Here is an 18,142-nt window from a genome sequence, read left to right as displayed (position 1 = left end):
TTTGTAAAATTTACCTTAAAATTTACTATTATTTAAATCATCAACCCTCAACGAAGGAACGAATTAAATTTATTGAAAATCACAATATTAATCGCGTTCTTAGGCAATAAAATCAGACAATCTACGAAAAGTAACGTTGATCGGTTTAGCCTCTGAAAGGTTAAACATTCATTCACGGAAAATTCTTACAAGTATTCGAATAGTTTGGCGAGCTACTGTATGGTTAAAAACGGTGTAAGAAAAAAGGTGTAAAGAGAAGATAGAAAAAAAAGAAGGGAGAGTTAAAAGATAGAAACTTACCTCTGGCGGTCTTAAACTTCCCAGAGCCTGGCTTACTGAAACCCATTATGTTGTGCGCCTTCAGTTCCACTTTGTAGAACGTGTCGGAGTATAAGTTCTTGATCCAGTGTTTCAGCCTTCCTTGTGTCTTGATGTCTTCTATTCGACAGGTATTCTCTAACACCTCCCACTCGCCGGAAACGCGTTTTATTTGACAGTATTTGATCTGGTACATGTCAATCGGCTCGCCGTTATCGGCTGGCGCCAACCAAGTTAGCTCGTATTGATTGTTGAACCTGGAAACATCGTACTCTGCGCTAGGCATCACTATCTTTGGTTCGTTCGGGAATGTCCTTCCGGGCGTGATTTCGCGATGGTACGCTCCCCAGTTACCAAGGCCGACCACGTTTCTAGCTGCGAATCGGAACTCGTACGAAGTCTGTGGTTTCAGATCTTCCAGAACGTAGGATGAATCTGCAAACAATGAAAGGGATAACTAGTTTAGAGAGAGTTAGCTAACAATAAGTACAAGAGCTGTCATCGTGGAAATGTTTTTCGCAGTGTATTTGATGTATGATTGGGAAGATTATTGAGTGATGAGAGGAAATTTGAATAATAAATATAAAAAGGATAGTTAGTTTAGATGCAGGCTTTTTGTATAATGATTTAAGTATATAAAAGTTGCAATTGTGGAAATATCTTTAACTTGATAAATAAATAAGAAAAGGAATAACTAGTCCACGGATTGATACCATGACAGTGATCTTTCATAGTGTACATATCTATGAAATTGGAGAATTATTCACTAGATAAATAAAAAGAAGGTATACATAATTAGTTTGGATGGACTTCACATAGGGAAGTATGATAGGTGATTGATTACTCCATGAGTGGGAAGAGAAAAGCTATAATGAATAAAAAAAGGGATGAAGAATTCAAACAGATGGATAAGGATCAATCATGGTTAATAAATAACCATAACTATTCATTAGATGATAGAAAGAAATTTTGGTAGCTCTAAAATTAACTCTACTCACTAGTAGACCACGTTTTGTTTTTCGCCATCATCCAGGTCTGCCCATCCTCCTTATACTGCACGGTAATTGTCCTCGTAGGGAGTTCAGGATTGGAGCTAGGTGGCACGAGATCGAATTTAATCGTCGTGGCGGTAATTTCAGACATCTTCGCCTGCGACACTTCTGCCGGCTTCGTGGCCTCTCTCAATTCGATATTGCGTTCTCGCGTGCCGTGCTTGTTAGACGCGATGCACTTGTAAGTGGTGTAATACCGCTTGTCCAGCGGGACAATCATCAGGGTAGACAGAGGACCGTTGCCCAGCTGCTTGATCATGTTGTCATTGTCGATTTTCTGATCGCCATACATGGTCCAGCGAATGGTAGCGTTCGGTATGCTCTCGGCGATGCAACTGATGTTCACAGGTCTCTGCTCCCATGACCAAAAGCTTGTGCTCTGCATGGAAGCGAACGATGGCGGAAATTCGACAGTTAAATGACCGTTTCTACGCGCTTCGCCTCCTGCGTTCTCGGCGATACATTCATAGAGTCCATCGTTTGATCTGAGTGATTTATTGATCGTCAATGTACCGATCGTTTCGCCGTTCGTGTCATCGGCACTGTTCGTCAGCATGATTCTATCATCGTCTAGTTGCGTCCCTTTCACGTACGGTTTCTCGTCGGTCAGCTTCCTAAAGGTGACTTGGGGTGGAGGTTTGCCAAAGGCCTTGCAGACAAGATTCGCCTCGTTATCCTGTACCACGGTACTGTTCAAGAACTCCATGATCTTTGGCTTCACGATCACGTTCACCCTGATGTTCGTGTTCGCTTCACCGGCTAAATTTATCGCCGTGCATTGATACTCCCCTGCATCTTCGCGATTCACGTTCGTGATAGTTAATATTCCCGTATCAGAGTCCACCCCAAAGCGATTGGCGTTCGAAAGATTCTGGTGCGTGAGCGATTTCACCCAGGTGAATTTTGGCGGCGGTTTGCCATGAGCTTTGCATCGTATGCTTGCGTCTTCCCCTTCGATCACATCCACCGGGGCGGGGAACTCCTCCACCGTCGGCCGTATGTGGACCTGTTAAATGAAATGCAAACCTGTTCCGTGATAGCTGTGGCGGCATTATGGCTGGGATTGGGAATAATTGGCGCAGCTACTCCGGCCGAACCTTCCAAGGGAGATGGAACTATGTGCAACGCGGTGGGTATACAAACTAGAGGGGAATGGATGGACGAAATTCTGTCTGATATTTGACTTTACCTGGACCGTGTAGTAGCTTTTGTTTGCCGTATTGTTTACTTATCATAATTAGGTAGTACCGTAGCTTGTTCTTTAGAGGTGTTCGATATCGGGCGTGGGTTTTTGATACGACTTTTTCTTTAAATTTGTGCTTGTGACGTGGTTCTGTCGTGTTTTCGACGTTCATGCATATGATATGTGTTTTTTGATTTTTTATTTACTCTCAATTTATGATTTAATTTGTACGGCATTGTCGGGAAGGTATCAAATTAATCTCTACGCCTAATTACAATACACTAGACCCTTATATAACGCGATGCTGTGTGTAGCGTATAATTCGATTTGGAAAATACCAGTGTAAAGGAAATGCTTTTAAAAGAAATAATATCATAGAAACATTTATAAATAAAACATTCTTATCGCGCTATAGGAGGTCTTATTTAATTTCGAAGTAGAATTTACACGAATATCAGTAGTCCTGAAATAACATTGACGAACGAATACCCACCTCGACGCGAATAGGTCGTTCCTTCAGCTCTCCAGTGGTCAACACGTAAGCACGGCAAGTGTAGATGCCGTCGTCGGATTCTTGAACGTTCTTGATCTTCAGAGCATACGTGTCTATAATGTAGTGGTCGTTCGTCTTAATTAATTCGCCGTTGTACAGCCAGTCGACCGAGGGTGAAGGCCTTGCCCGCACTTTACACTGAATAGCGTAGTCTTCTCCCAGAATAGGATATTGATTGGGCGGTGCATTGTCCCAAGTGATCGCAACTACGAAACAGTAATTACTCTTTGATACTTTTGTGTACACTGCTTCTTTATTTATCTAGACTAAAGCTTGGAAATTTCGTTCTACAGAATTTTTTAAACGTTTACATAGACTTCTGGCGAACATTTTTCGTTTGTCTCTAAACAGATCCCAGAAAATGTTATACAAAGGATTGTTTGCATTTGTGAAATACGTAAATTGTTGTACTACTTTTTGCGATGGAAACTTGTGAAACAACACGGATAAAGAAAAATATAGCTTGCAAACGAGATTTTTGTTTGGATGTGATTTTTACATCCGACAACCTCTGGGATTTTTATAGCTGGAACGTTTGTAGAATTCGAGAAATTGAACCGAGAAAAATTTCAATGTTTCCTACACTACGAGTTAAACGAAAATTTAATTAAAGCTAAATGGAAACTTTTAATGTTCCAAATTCCAAGTCTGCAAGCTTAAATATTTGAGATATAAAAACACGACTTTTAATTTGGTTCTGTTGAAACTTCCCTTGAGGGGATTTATTAATGCTTTTTCTCGAAACGCCGTGAAATGTTTCAAACGAGGAAATTAAAATGGCAAGAACTTGAATTTGAAATATTTCCCTTTAAGATTGAACTTTATTTAAATCTTTCGCTCACCTATGGTATCGATCGTCACAGACTTCTCCAGCTGAATCGAATTCGCGTAAGTGGCCTTGCACGTGTATTTCCCAGCCTGTTGTTCTTGCAGAGAGTTGAAGAACAAAGACAAGCTATTGTCCTGGAGCAATTCCGTGTACATCGGTGGCTGCGAATTACCCGGAGTGCTATACGGGATAATTAAAAATCACTATTATTACATCAACTTTTCATACGTTACACAACCATTCTAGTGATGATAACATTCTATAACGATAATGGTGATGACGATGAGTGATATGTTCAGGTGGAATGTTGCAGAGTGAATAGAAGAATTGGCTCAGTGTTTCACGAGTAAATTCAGAGATCGATGTTCTATTAATTAGGACACGCGTTACACATGTGCTTTTTTCAACATCGTTACTTTCTTCCACAAAATAGTTATGCTTTATTATTTAAACATTAATACAACGCTACTTATTATTAGAAAGAGTCACTATGAGAGCGAAGAAAGAATAAATATTAACCATTTAACGCTCACGTTATATAAATAAATTCGTGCAGAAATAGTTGAAACACGTTGAATAATTCTTTTAGAAAAGGTGGATACCTTTGTTTCTGAATTTCACGTTTATTACTTGTTACTTTATCAATCTATACAAACGAACTTATTTTTTAACTAATTTCATTGCTAATCTTACTTATTTTAACTTACCAATCTTTTAACTAGTTTAGGAATAAAAGCTCTTTCCACCTAATCTTCGCTTTATTTCTACGAAATTAGAAAATCTATAAAGCAACATTTTAAATGCAAGATTCGAGCGTTAAGGGGTTAAAACAAAACGAAACTCTCAATGTAACACTTTGTACCGCCGAATATCTTTCGAATCAGATCGGCCGAAATATCCGAGACGCATCGTGCAGCTCATAAATCGTTGGCAAAACATCTAATCCGTATTCTAACGCGAAACACCGAGCCGATATCGGTGAAATATTGTTACGAGGCGGGGCTGTACACGCGGTGAGAGCATAGTGCCGCGTCGAATTCGGATCGATGGGCTGGTTTCGAAGGATCAGCCGGTTCGCAAATCGATCGACCTTAATTCGACGTAAGAGCCAGATCGAACCAAAACCTCTCTCAAAGACGGAAGATTGGTTCTACCTGGATCCTAAACTGGTGAACGCGGACAGCCAGCAATTTCGTCGTCTTTCGTGTTGTGCATGACCTGGGAAACTGGTACAAACGAGACGCATTCACATGGATTCACACAATTTAACAACACTGCATGACAGAGTACTGGCTCGAAGATAAGGTTCTGGTAAGGGAGAGATGTTGAATCGTGTCGTAATGAATAGCTCCGATACGAATTCGAATGGTTAGCTTGCTACAGATACACGCTTTAATGAATCCTTTCGATTAGGAAATGCGAGTTTCAGAGATTGGTGATCTCACAGTGAGAGGAACGCACAGATACAAATAACGATGATGTTGATACCCTGTTCGATCGGTTGTTAGGTTCACGCGTGATAGAGGGTTATGATACTAGCTGGGTCTGCGTTGAAGTTGGTCGTTATTTCGTTTCTTCGTTGTTAGAATCGTTTATGTTAATTAATCCTTTGCGATTCAAGTCTTGAAATTCGACATTTTATTTCAATTCATTAATGGTCAGTCGTTTATTCGTCGGTAGGGTACATTTTATATTTTAAAATGTCTCTGTAGACATATTTTCTATCAAATTAAGGTTCCACGAAGGAGTACGTCTTGTATGTCGAATATCGAATATGATTGATATTTCTAAACTATCGTTTCGAACAATCGAATCATGTTAGTAACAAAAGTAATCAAAATTGTATTTGAAGATTCTTGGGATAAATTTAAAGGCCTGTAACAATATCTAGTTTCTTTCACAAAATGGTTCTTGCTAACAGCATTTAACAAATACTGAGAATAATAAGACTAGTCTCACCTACATCGTGCAATATAAATTCTAAATTACAATTTATCAGTAGCATAAAAGATAGTTGGTTTACTTTTGACATAGCCAATTCTATGTGATCTACACTATTTGCAAATTTTCTGTCAGTAGAGTTTCCTCCACTGAACAAACATTCGTTAAGCTTTCACCCACGTAACAGTCCAACATCACCTTCGACCGCAAGTAGTAACAGGCTGTAACGACCAGCCACGTATCCCGATTACTCAACTTCAACCTTTTCTCAGCCCCTATTTCTACGAACATCCATGAGATCACCTTAAGCGGAGTTAACCAAAAAGAGAACATTTTACGGACGATTACGGTACACTGAGAAGTGGCACGTGGAATCGGGAAACTGAGAGAGAAGACAAACGAAAGACAGGAAATGGGTGAAAACAGAGAAGAATGTGTTTCGTATGTATAGCGCTGCTTCTAAGTTAGTGGCCACAGTGTTTATTACTGTAAATTAAGAATTTATGAAAAATTTGAAGATATAAAAATATACATATAACAAAAATAACCAAAGTACATATAACTTCTCATTACACAAACCTTTGTTCGAGTTCCGTTTCTTTAATTGCATTCGCGAAAAATAAGAATTCGCATCAACATCAACGATCTACAATAAAGTACAATATAAAGCTATCTCGAACATTTCCATAATATTCGTATAATTCTTCCATCATCTTTCTACAATTTCCTCACTAAATCGCTAATTGGGTGAAAAAAGAGCAAGTGTCCACGAACTTTCGAGCTGCGGTGTATTACGCGACGATGCAGGGGAGATAGCAGCGTTAGCCGAACGATAATGCAATAATACCCTTTCTTCTTGCCTAATCGGTGAACACGGGCAGTAAGTACGATTAATGAAACGGTTCTCGAGCGGGTACACGCGTCCCGCGCTGAATTTATCGGCCATTACTCGCCGCGACGAGCGGACATAATTATGCAAATCGCTCGGGGTCCGCGTAATCGAGCAAACACGCGATCCGACGAATCAGTTACCGAGGTTAACGCTCGTTGGATTGTTTGATCGCGGGGTTCAATATTTGCAAGACGCACGCCGCGATACATTATTTAGCCGTGGAAGGATAGATCCTCGACGTTCGTCAGTAAACGCGCAGGATCGCACGGAAGACGCGATTACACGCGATCAACGAATGGGTACACAAATGTATAATACACGATGAATGGTTTCGTTGATCCAGTGCTGTGCGAGCTGAGTACCAGGGAAGTGTACTTTTCCAAGCCCCTGTGATATTATTACGTACTACTGTTATTACGCGTTTCAAATTAATTGGATGCCCAAGGCCACTTTCCCTTTCTATTTCGTGGATAATATTAGATTGTTCGAAAAATGTCTTTCTTTTACGGACACGTCTTTCACAACGATGCATCTTTGTACAAACACGAAACCTAATCTGTCGAACGTTGTGATCTTTATTTTGGTGGAAGAAAATGGATCATACGTAGTTCGATAAAATAATATGAAACGAAAAATGTTGTGTTGACAGTAATTTTAAAATGAATACTTTTCATTTTTTAGAGTTTAATGTACTACTATCTGTAGTCCTAGGTAAAAGTTGAAAACGATGCAGAATAGAATAATGTTTCATTTTGATGTATGAGAAAATAGGAAGCCGTGACATTATACATATATTGAAAAATAAGTTTTCATTTTCTGAGAAATGTCACAACTTGACATTTCTCTCTTCTTCCAGTCCACCCTTTCTACATTATCGAGTAGTGGGAGAATGTGACGAGGAAGGGTGTTATAAAAGTTAACATTTTATTTTTATGGCATAATAACGTACAGTAAAAATAAGTTGAAAAAATTCCAATTACTTTACCTAACACCTAATCTAAAATACACACGATTACGCTATAAATAAATAATACTATAATAAAAAAATAACATGTCAACTTTTCTATTATTATCCTTTTATCCCCGATTATGGCTCGCTATATCCATCAAATAAAAGAGGAAATTGGCTTTGAGTATCGAATTAATTTCAAGCATGCGATAGAATATCATTTCAAATGGATCCATAATTCTAATTTATTCGGCGAAATTTCCCTTTTGCTTCCACGAACAGCTCCCATCCCGATCGTTCCGAGAAACATCGCAGTCTGGTAGAAGCATATAATTGCTCAGGTGGTCGTTGTTATCATTGAATGACGTGTGGCGAGCGTCGTCTTATTTAACTTCTAAATAGCATGGCTATGGGTTTTCTTATATCAACGAACGGTATACGGTACACGTGGCACAGAGGCAGTGGGTTTGGCTCTGTTTAACTATTCAAATACAAGTTAGTTTGGTTACGGAAGGCGGAAACTTTTCTCGAACGGCTTAATGAGCAACGCTTAGCTCGCGGGCTGACCTGCAGCAATTAAGAGCTCCATAGAGGGGCTGTAGTAGACGTAAATCAGTCATGGGGGGAGTGAAGGTACAGGGTTGATGGTTGCATGGTGTGTGTGCACGTTGCTCGATGGTATCTATCAGGTATTTGCATGAATCGACTCATGAAAGTATTTGAATACCTATCGTAGCAAACTTTTACGCGCTTATTGTTTGCGTTATATGAAACATTTTACATTGGCGCTGTTATGAGAGACAACTTCGTGATTATAAATATTAATCAAGTTGGAATCCTTCCAATGTTGGAATACTTTCGTGAGGCTGTGTATTCGTACAAAGAAAATGAACGTTTTCTAACAATAATTTCGGTGAATGGAAATTCTATCTATATATTGGTATGTATATATATATATATATGTATATGTAATATTTATTTAAGGGGGACGATTATCGGAGAACAGAGAGGGACTTGGCAATGACACTACGGGGTTACGTGTAAAAGTCTTGAATGGAGTTTTGTATACTCGCCTTTCCACCGGCAAGACGACGAGTCTGTGTGCAAAATAAGTGACAGAAATTCGTTAAATTAGTGCGATGTGTCGATCGTGTCTCTATTCGTGTGTTATTCTCACAGAGAAAAAAATGGGAAAAAAATGTGAGTTACGTTAGTTGAGCGTGTATATTGGGCGAGGTATAATTTTTTTAAATCTATATCTCTACTTATTATACATGTTTTATATATTTATTCGTATGTTTTCTTATAGCAGCAATTACAATATGATAAAGATTAGACAAATTTTTGAAAAAGATTAGAAAATTTTATCAACAAAGTATTTGTAGCATTGTATTCGATTGTAAGAAAATAAAGATATCGTGTTAATATTTTTATATGATTATAATTCAGAAAGAATACATTTTTTTACTTTTATCAATTTTCTCACGAAATCTTATACAAAAATAGGAGGAGAAAAGTATTTGGTTTTATATATTCGACAGAAATTTTTATGAAAACTCGTAATATTTGAATCTGCATAAATTACACCACATCCATTATACTCTTCTTCCAATTATCTGCTAAAGGCGGCTCTGTTATTGTCGAAAAAAGCTCGGAAGCGTGAACTTCCCTTGCTCGTATATTCTCGTCTGACTTGACAAACGTTTGTTTGCGTTGTAACAACGCTTTCTACTATTCTTTCTATTTTCCTGCCTCACAGCATCCCGCTTGAGTTATGATTGCACGTCAAGCGTCGATGTTTACAGAAGGTCTTAATATTCATTACACCTACGAAATTGCACGTAATCCTTTTCAGTTACTTCAGAGAAACGAATTGGTTCGTACTATATCATTTTAAATAAATATTCCTGTCATATTTTCGTTTAAATTGAACGAATAGCTAGAATTGAGTCTACGTTAAAAATATACTGAGACTGTATTAATTTACCAATATTTATTTATCAATCAGATTGAAGTATCTGATTGAATCCAATTCCCTTTAAATTTACTTAAAAACACTTATAAATCGAATTAAAATTCCTCGGAATTCGTTGAATTTCTCTGCGTAGAATTATTTTTCATTCTCATCATTACTCCAGCAACTGATTTTTCATAATTAAACGAACGATAGCGCAAGAAGCAAAATTTAAAAATGACGTTCTTTAATTTCGTTTCACTGCAATTAAATTCTACGATCTTCACGAGATTAAATTCTATCTGGAAGATAATTTTCTACAGCTACCCTATTTCTGTCTCGTCCATTCAGACGAAGTACGTTTCGAAACGAATCTAAATATGGAAATACCAAAATTCTACATCGATTTGCCAGTCGCAAAACTAAATTTATCCGCGATACTTAAAACTATCCCCAAGTTGAAGCACAATGAAACTATCTCCAACAGATGTTAAAAGCGCGTAATTTGTTCTCAAAATGTACTCTCGTAAAATCAACCCTCTTAAATTCCCCATAAACATTCTACAATCGTCGCAATTACCATTACACAAATTATCGCCGTTACACAACCCTTTCCAGACGAGAATATACTGCATTGCATATACAATGGCAAGGAGTCAACGTATGTTAAAAAAAAAAAAAAAAAAAAAAAAATTACAAAAGTAGTTCTAACGTGACATTTAATTAATTAAGTCCTATGTGGTTATAGTTATAACGTTTATTGTACGTACTTGAGCGATTCGATCACGTGATCCTGGGGGTCGATCCATTGCATGTCCTTGATCAGCTTGGTGTCGTCGACTTTCGGTTTGCACGTCAGGATGATGCTGGACCCGATTGGCCTCGTCTGTGTATCCCCGCTCGGCATGATCTCCAAGGAAGGTTCTTTCGCGTAAGCTGCAGGCAAAATCGAGACGCGGCCGCTCGTTAGACTGACACAAAATGGATCGTTAACGCGAGGTTTCATTCAAAGGGAAAGACATGGAACTTGTATAATTTTAAGGAGAAAAGAAGCGGGGAATTTCTTGACGCGATCTGAATACTCTGCATTAATCGGCGCCGGGTAATTGCATGTAATTCTATAATAACGGCCCGATTACATCTCGTCCCGGGAAATCGGCACTGATTTTTCCAGACACCTTTAAACGCGCTTCGACTAACGCACACTTATATCCGCTTGATAATTACGCGGTGTTATTTTCGTGGCGATCTGCGTGTTTACCACGCGTTTTCGATGTCGTGCCGTGCTATGGTGTGAAATTGGCTAATTTTGATGAGATAACGAGGTTGAGTTTCTTGGGTCTAACGAAATTTTAAGGCATACGCTACAAGCGGGTGAAATTGTTTGCACGTGAAATTTGATGTTGAGGCTTATTTGTATTTATATACGTAGTAGCATGTTTATTTATAGTATAAACGATATAAATAACTATTTGAATATAGTTTTTTACTAGTAGAATTAGTTTTAGTGAGTTAGCGAATCTTATGTTGCTGTCGAGGGAGGAAAATTGATCGATTGTTCGTTTATTATGTACGATTCGACCGCAAGTTTTTATTTTAAGAAGACCAAGAGCTTATGGCCGATATAAATAAATTGTTCGGTGGTAGAATCATGACAAAATTATCCATATGATAAAATAAAATAAAATATAATTATTATATTAAATTCAAATATTATTTAGAAAATAAAATATCTGCTGACAAAAACAACGTTACCTTCTAAGGAAATGTTAAAAATACCATTGCTACGTTGCAACGAAAAACATACTTAATTTAAAATCTATGACGATACCACGTGTCTACAATCTCTTTAGGAATACAAAACGCTTGTTGAAACATATTGCGGTAACTTGTACCATATCTTGAAGCAAACACAGAGAGCAACAGAGGGCGAGAACGGGTAAAAAGTGGTGCAAATTGACACAGAAAAATGTGCGCAAACAGAGAGAATAACGGCGAACACGGAACAAAGAGCAATCACGGGGGTGGAAAAAAAATTGTCTGTGGTTTACGACTCTTTTCTAGAATACACCGTACACACATTGTACGGTGAAAAAATGTCGTCCATCAAGTCCGTTTTCTGTAATACCATCTGATGTCACACGATGCATTTCCTTTTTGAAATATTATTTTCATTCACAAAAGAAGGGAAGTTTAAAAAATAATTTCCATAACACGTATATACCGATTTCTAAAAAGTACCAAACTATACCATATAAAAATATTAAAAGGAAAAATATATTTTATATTTCAAAATGGATTTTCAATAAATTAAAATAATAAAGTTTACAATGAGATTTTTTGGGTATCTCACAATTTCTTCTGATATTTTAAAATCTTGTGATAGTAAAAAAGATGAAATTTGTATGTACATAACCCAGTTTACCTACGGAGCATGAAGAAATTCTTTGTCACGACATTATTTTAAAGTCTGATTCACAGTAACGATTGAATCGAGGATTTTCAGTTTCTTTCAAATTGATCAAAATCTAAGATTTTACCGAGGCATTCGCACTAAACGATCAGAAACAATAAAATCTCGTCGCACTGTCTTTCATTTTATAGTGTCATATCGTCCCTGTTTCTATCCACAATATCGTTTTGTCAGATATATCACAATATTTCTTGTCACTGAAATCATATATATAGTTCGCTGTAATTTCGTACAGATTCGATTAAACGCTCATCCTCCATATTCCTTCCTCACTATTGACCGCGGTTTTGATCGTAAGCTACGGCTAACAGGTTTCTATTTGACTTAACCCAATCGCCTATTGTGTGCTCTCATTGGATTACATGTAAGCGTCGGTAACTATGACTTAACGTGATCTGACTGTACCGCCATCGTTAGTGTGAATGAAGCTTTAATTTCCCACAAGTGTATACGCAACAGCAGGCTGACGATGATATCGTACACAAAGTAACGATCGCTTAAACAGGGAAAGGCTTGTACTCGTAGATTTAACCAATTGCAAAATTTTTTATTTTTATCTCGAGTAATAATTACTACGAATTAATTAATTACCCGCTAAAACTAATTTTGAAGTGCGAAAATGTAGAAAATCCACGTAAAGATATCGATATAGGTAAAATATTCCGAGTAGAACTATTATTATAATATTCACTAGATAGAACGAACTTCTACCCTTTAGTAATATTTACAAAAACATGAAATTTTCCTAATCTACAGCCCGAGAATTGTAAACTAAGTTCAGTTGAACTTGGTAGCAGAACATTTTCATTCTTTCGAGTAAAGTTCGCCACTCTGTACTATTATAGTGAAACGAGAGTTCGCTCTCCAGTACGTCTTCTATTAGATTTATTATTTCAAGAGGTAGAAAAAACACGCGGAAGTAATTCAAGGGAAACAATCGTAGAACAAGTAACATAATACAAAGAGGGAAAGCGGATTACGTGTACCTACGGGGGTTGTAGAAAATTGTCTCTGACTCACGACGTAGTTACACGACATACACTCTTGCCACAATGTATTATTGTGAGTCATAACTGTTTTCAAGTCGTATACCTTTAATCACAACGATTCGAGTTATTCGTGGCACAGCACCAACGTCCACGAGTTACTCGAACGAGACATGGGATCTACGTGGTTAGGTTTAGGTTAGGGTTAGGTTTAGCTTAAGGTTAGGTTAACCCGGTATCATCCGCCGCCTTTCTCCCAGAGGGTGCGGGGTGTCTGTGAAGTTTTACCGCACGTAAAAAAAGGGTTAAGTTAGGCTTAGGAACTTAGACATTTCTAGAATTTAGAAAAAGAAACAAGCTCATGATCGATTTCCACGAGTCCTGACGCCAATATACCTGTTACAGTCGACTCCTTTATAGGGGAGATGCACGCGACAAGGTCGACGCATCGTCGATCCATTTCCAAGAGTATTGTATTGCCGATAGTGGCAACCAGAAATGTTATCAGGTTTAGGCTCGATGACTGTTTGGAGCGATGATACTCTTCAGGATTAGCGCGGTTCTAACAATAAGAGACACTTTCTATTGTCCTTGTCCACCGTAGAGGATCGCGTGCATGGAGCTGATTACTCGGAAATACTCGGCAGCTCACGATGTCCCATGAGGTACATGGAAAGCGATAAGCATTTTCTAGAAAGGATTTGGCGAACTGGTAAACTGTCTGGTGGGAGGGCTGACGATGTGTTAAAAAGCTCGATGTCCCGGAACTTTTGTGAGATCCAGATCGCTGAAGATCGACGCGCGTATTATTTAATCAGTTAACTATGGAATTTAGTTTTAGAATTAGTGTGTTTAACTAAATACAAGCGACGACAACTATACGCGTCAAACGCACCGAAATAAAGTTTCTGTTTGACGTGTATACTCGTCACACGCAGTTAACTGGTTGATATATCTTCATTAAAATTTGCATTCGCTCCCGAGTGCTTTTAAAGGAGACGATGTGTAAAGTAAACGATGACACGATATTTAGGTGAAGTTGTTACATATATGCTTCTGTAAGATCTGCTCAAAGAAAGTGTGAAAGAGACAATTAAGTGTTAATTGTATCTGTTTAATAGCTGCAGAAGTTATAAGAAGATCGTATTAATTATTGTTGAAGTGGTCACCACTTCTAAGAAAACTCTACATCTGATCTTTTAGTTTTCTCAAGCATTGAAGCCATCGACAACGTATAGACACAAGACTGGGACGAAGGCAGACTATGAACAGTAGACAGGCGACGATGACTTCGGGGCTTTCAGTCATAGGGCAACACTGCTAGTGCGCGGATCTGGACCAGCTCAAATTGTATTCCGATTTGTATTTACACTTCTGTATTAAAATAAATTTTCTACCTTACAATTTATCCACGCGTTCCTTCGTTCACACATCTCATAACCTCAACAATTATAACTAAATTGCAATTATACTAATAATTTTCAAATACTTTTCCTTGTGTTAGTCCTTTGTGAGTCAGCAAAGTATTGAATTATCTATTCGTTTCATCAATTGTAAAATTCTAATAAATTTTACTTCGTTTAAATATCTTGCATTAGAAAACGCGTATAATACGAATGAAATGATAGATTTATAAATAAAATAACTATAAAATAAAACCACTGGGGAATAACATTAAATCCGACCAATTGGGTCATCCTTCTCGTTAGACCACTACTGCAGACGATCTGAATGAATGCAACGGTTGATCCAACCTTCTTACCCAAACGATTGAAAGCACGTGGTGGTGGTGTGGCCCTGAGGACGTATAAGCACAGCACGGAAATGCAGATCGACGTCTCGGCGGCGCCCATCCTCGCGACGCTTGGCGGATGCCACGAGTGCTTTTACGACGACATACGTGCGTCAACTATGACGCCGGAATGCGGCTGGTTATGTCGGCGTAACACGCAACCATCCTTGGGTGCCCCGCCGGTACGCACAACAGGAAGCCAGAATTAAGCTAATTAATCGTGACGAGCGAAAGTACGGAATTGGTCTAACTAGGAAACGTTCCGAGAGGCATGTGTTCTCTTGTCGCTAACCGACTAAACCTTTACCCGTGTCTACGGAAGGATCGACAACAATTTGCCAATGGAATCTTGCAGCTTGCGCTAGAAATCTTCCAATTTGTTTCAAGGAATAAATCTTAGGTGTTTACTTCCACGTAACACACGTACGGGACTTTTGGATTAGCCTGTGTTAATTTAATAGGCTTGTAATTAAAATTATGGATAGTGCGGGTCGGTGAATCTTCGAATACGCTTGGAAAAATATGTGTTAGGTTTGTAGCTTCATACGAGATTTATATAGATTGTTGCTTTAACAAGTTATCGATAGAAAGCACAGAAATAGCGCGCTGGATGAAAAATAGCGAGATGAATCTTCGAATTTGCTTTGAAAAGTCTATGGCTCGTGTAAAATTTATACAAGATTTTTACATTAGATTTAGTTTAACGTGTTACAATGCTGAATATCAACCCTCTTGCATCACCTGTAACCCAGCAATTGATTTCAATCGTCGATTAAAACTAACCATCTAAAACAACATCGTCCAACGGTTTGAAGCTCTATGAAAAAAACAAGCAAATCCATAAACGCGTAATCCATGTGAAATTGACAAAGAAGAACAACCGCTGTTCCGAACAATTGATTCTCATAACAATCAACAACGTTGGCATAGCAATTCGCCGAAAAAGCCACGGCCATCCGGCTATTTCGCTGCGTGTGATGCGAATTCGCGGCTGACGTAACCGGTGAGCGTTACGAAAATTGAAACTGTGTCAAATGAAACGGCTTGTTAAAAAAAAAGATGTTCTCGCTTTACAGCATTGTTTGCTCGTGGGACAGCCATTTTGCGGCGAGATATTCGCACATTGAATACCACGGTACGGCAATTAATTCGATGAAAGAGGAACAACAACATCGTTCGCGAGACCAACTGGAAGCGAAAACGTTTCGTGAGACGAGATGAGGGGGAAGCAAGCCAGTTACACATGTATATAATTTCCGGTCTATGGTAGGGTCAAGGACGCGAAAATACCGACGTCGGACGCCACTGGAATGGCGTCTTCAGAGAGAAACTTCTTTAATTAAGGTAGAAGATGCGTCGAATCGAGACTTGGTCCAGACTCTCGTTATCAAAGTATCGAACTTTCACGACGCGTTTTCGTAAAGTGCTTGGGGGGTGGATTAAGGGAGGACAAAAATTGGAGGGTGTTACGTAGCGGAAGAACGCTTTCGAGATACTTTTTATAGCGTAGTAGATTGATGTTGGACGACTCGCTTGATGCAGCGTGAAAGATAGCGAGGTTAAAGGAACAAGACGTTTTAGGCGACGTTTTGATAGACTTTTATGGGTTGTGATTGATGTCTAACGCTCTTACTTGTAAATTTTAAATAGCGTTATTTTTATTAGTACCAGATAGAGATTTTCAGCTTCCGTGACTATTATAAGCTATTTTAAAAGACGCACGTTTCATTCGAAAAGTCTGTCGGGTTTCATAGTTTCAGTTTAGTTCGTATACAATTTCTTCTTTCTGTCTTTCTAAAATCTACTGTATACGCGTCTCTGTTTCGTTGTTGTCGATTTCTTAAAACAAAGAAAAGCAAAAATTGAAGAGAAAAGATTAGATCGGAAGAATCACGTTAAGAGCTGCCGTAATAAAATAAAAGAAAGCTCCGATAACACATATGAAATACCGAAAAATATATTTTTTAATATTCGATCTTCTATTTCTCACTATTATATAATGCTACACGTTTTCAATGGAACATCGGAGTCAAAATATCATAGGGAGAGTTTAGGGAAGGCAAGTCAGGTAGTTAACGAGTGAACTAAACGGTACATAATTCGAGAAACGTTCACGGACTTACGAGAAGGATGATTCAAACGGAAAGTCCAATTTTCGGTCTTATGGTCTCCTCGTTTCGCGATAAGAAGTTCAGCGATCGACGAAGAGGGAGAGACAGATTTTGGCTTCGAAACAAGGATTACGAACCCCGTGAGAGGGAAATAGCCTGGTTCGAGACAGCTTATTTGTTGAAGTCGTTTAGGGAAACAACGGCACATGGTTGTGATAAGGCTGGCGAATTCATCATTTCCGGATCGCTTAGTCAAAAGGAGGAGTAGTAAAACGCGTGACACAAAGGGAGAGAAAATGAAAAGGTTCTCGTCTTCTTACATTGTTGGTACACGCCTTTAGGCATGACTAATAAGATGCTGCAAGAGCAGACGTTCGATTATATAAATGAGATGCTCGTGGTAATGATCGCCCCGGATGCTTGCCTACCTCCGAATGGCCATTATCGTTGCTCCATTATCTCGTGATTTAACGAAATTTCCGGTTGGAACTACGGCGAGACTTGATGAGCTTCGCTATAAACGATATCAATTATCGTTAAATCTTAATTGTTTGTATAAGGAATCAGGATTTTCTGTTCGAGTTCAGATATAGCTAACCCGTTATGTAGGTGCAGTTTAGTATTTAATTTAAATATACAGAAGCAGAAAATTGTATTTATGTAATTGTATTTACGTGTTTGGAATCACAAAACACGAAAAGGAGATTGTATTTATTTTTATCAATTGTATTTTGTGATTTATCGTCAACTGTTTTATCATCAGTTTAAAGCATCCGAAATACATACAGCTGATTTTTATTATCTAGATTCAATTATCTCGTTTCTCTAGTGATATTCGTAAAGATTTAAAATTGCATAAATATTTACAGTTTAGATATGACGATCTATATATCTGAAATACTCCAGGTAGCGACAACGATATAAATTTAGTTGAAAAAGCAAATAAAATAGAGCGTATATGCGTAATAAAATAAAATATGTGAATAATTTATACATCGAATTTAAGAGTTGCCACCTTATATAGAACAGAAAATATGACTTACCATATTTATATGCAAAAATGATCGATCCTGTTCGATTGTTTTTCTCTCTTAAAGACACTTGAATAT

General features: G+C 38.1%; 1 protein-coding gene across 2 annotated transcripts in view; it reads right to left on the bottom strand.

Annotated features, from left to right (window-relative positions):
* Positions 1-15,035, bottom strand: part of Fas2 (neural cell adhesion molecule fasciclin 2) — a 37,257-nt gene extending 22,222 nt beyond the window's left edge. Inside the window, exons 1-7 of one of the 2 annotated variants that reach the window (XM_074111669.1) lie at positions 14,893-15,035; positions 10,442-10,607; positions 8,791-8,814; positions 3,949-4,115; positions 3,047-3,312; positions 1,317-2,376; positions 301-753 (exon numbers count right to left, since the gene is read on the bottom strand). In XM_074111669.1, the coding sequence (XP_073967770.1) occupies positions 301-753; positions 1,317-2,376; positions 3,047-3,312; positions 3,949-4,115; positions 8,791-8,814; positions 10,442-10,607; positions 14,893-14,983 (2,227 nt within the window). In that variant the 5' untranslated portion in view covers positions 14,984-15,035. The remainder of the gene's footprint in view (positions 1-300; positions 754-1,316; positions 2,377-3,046; positions 3,313-3,948; positions 4,116-8,790; positions 8,815-10,441; positions 10,608-14,892) is intronic. The other variant, XM_072001311.1, reaches the window with a different exon arrangement.
* Between the last annotated feature and the right edge of the window lie 3,107 nt (positions 15,036-18,142).

This window comes from Bombus fervidus, chromosome 4, assembly GCF_041682495.2.
Source record: "Bombus fervidus isolate BK054 chromosome 4, iyBomFerv1, whole genome shotgun sequence".
Taxonomy (NCBI): Eukaryota; Metazoa; Arthropoda; class Insecta; order Hymenoptera; family Apidae; genus Bombus; species Bombus fervidus.
Note: the sequence above shows the minus strand (reverse complement) of the source record. Positions and strands in the feature narration are given on the sequence as shown.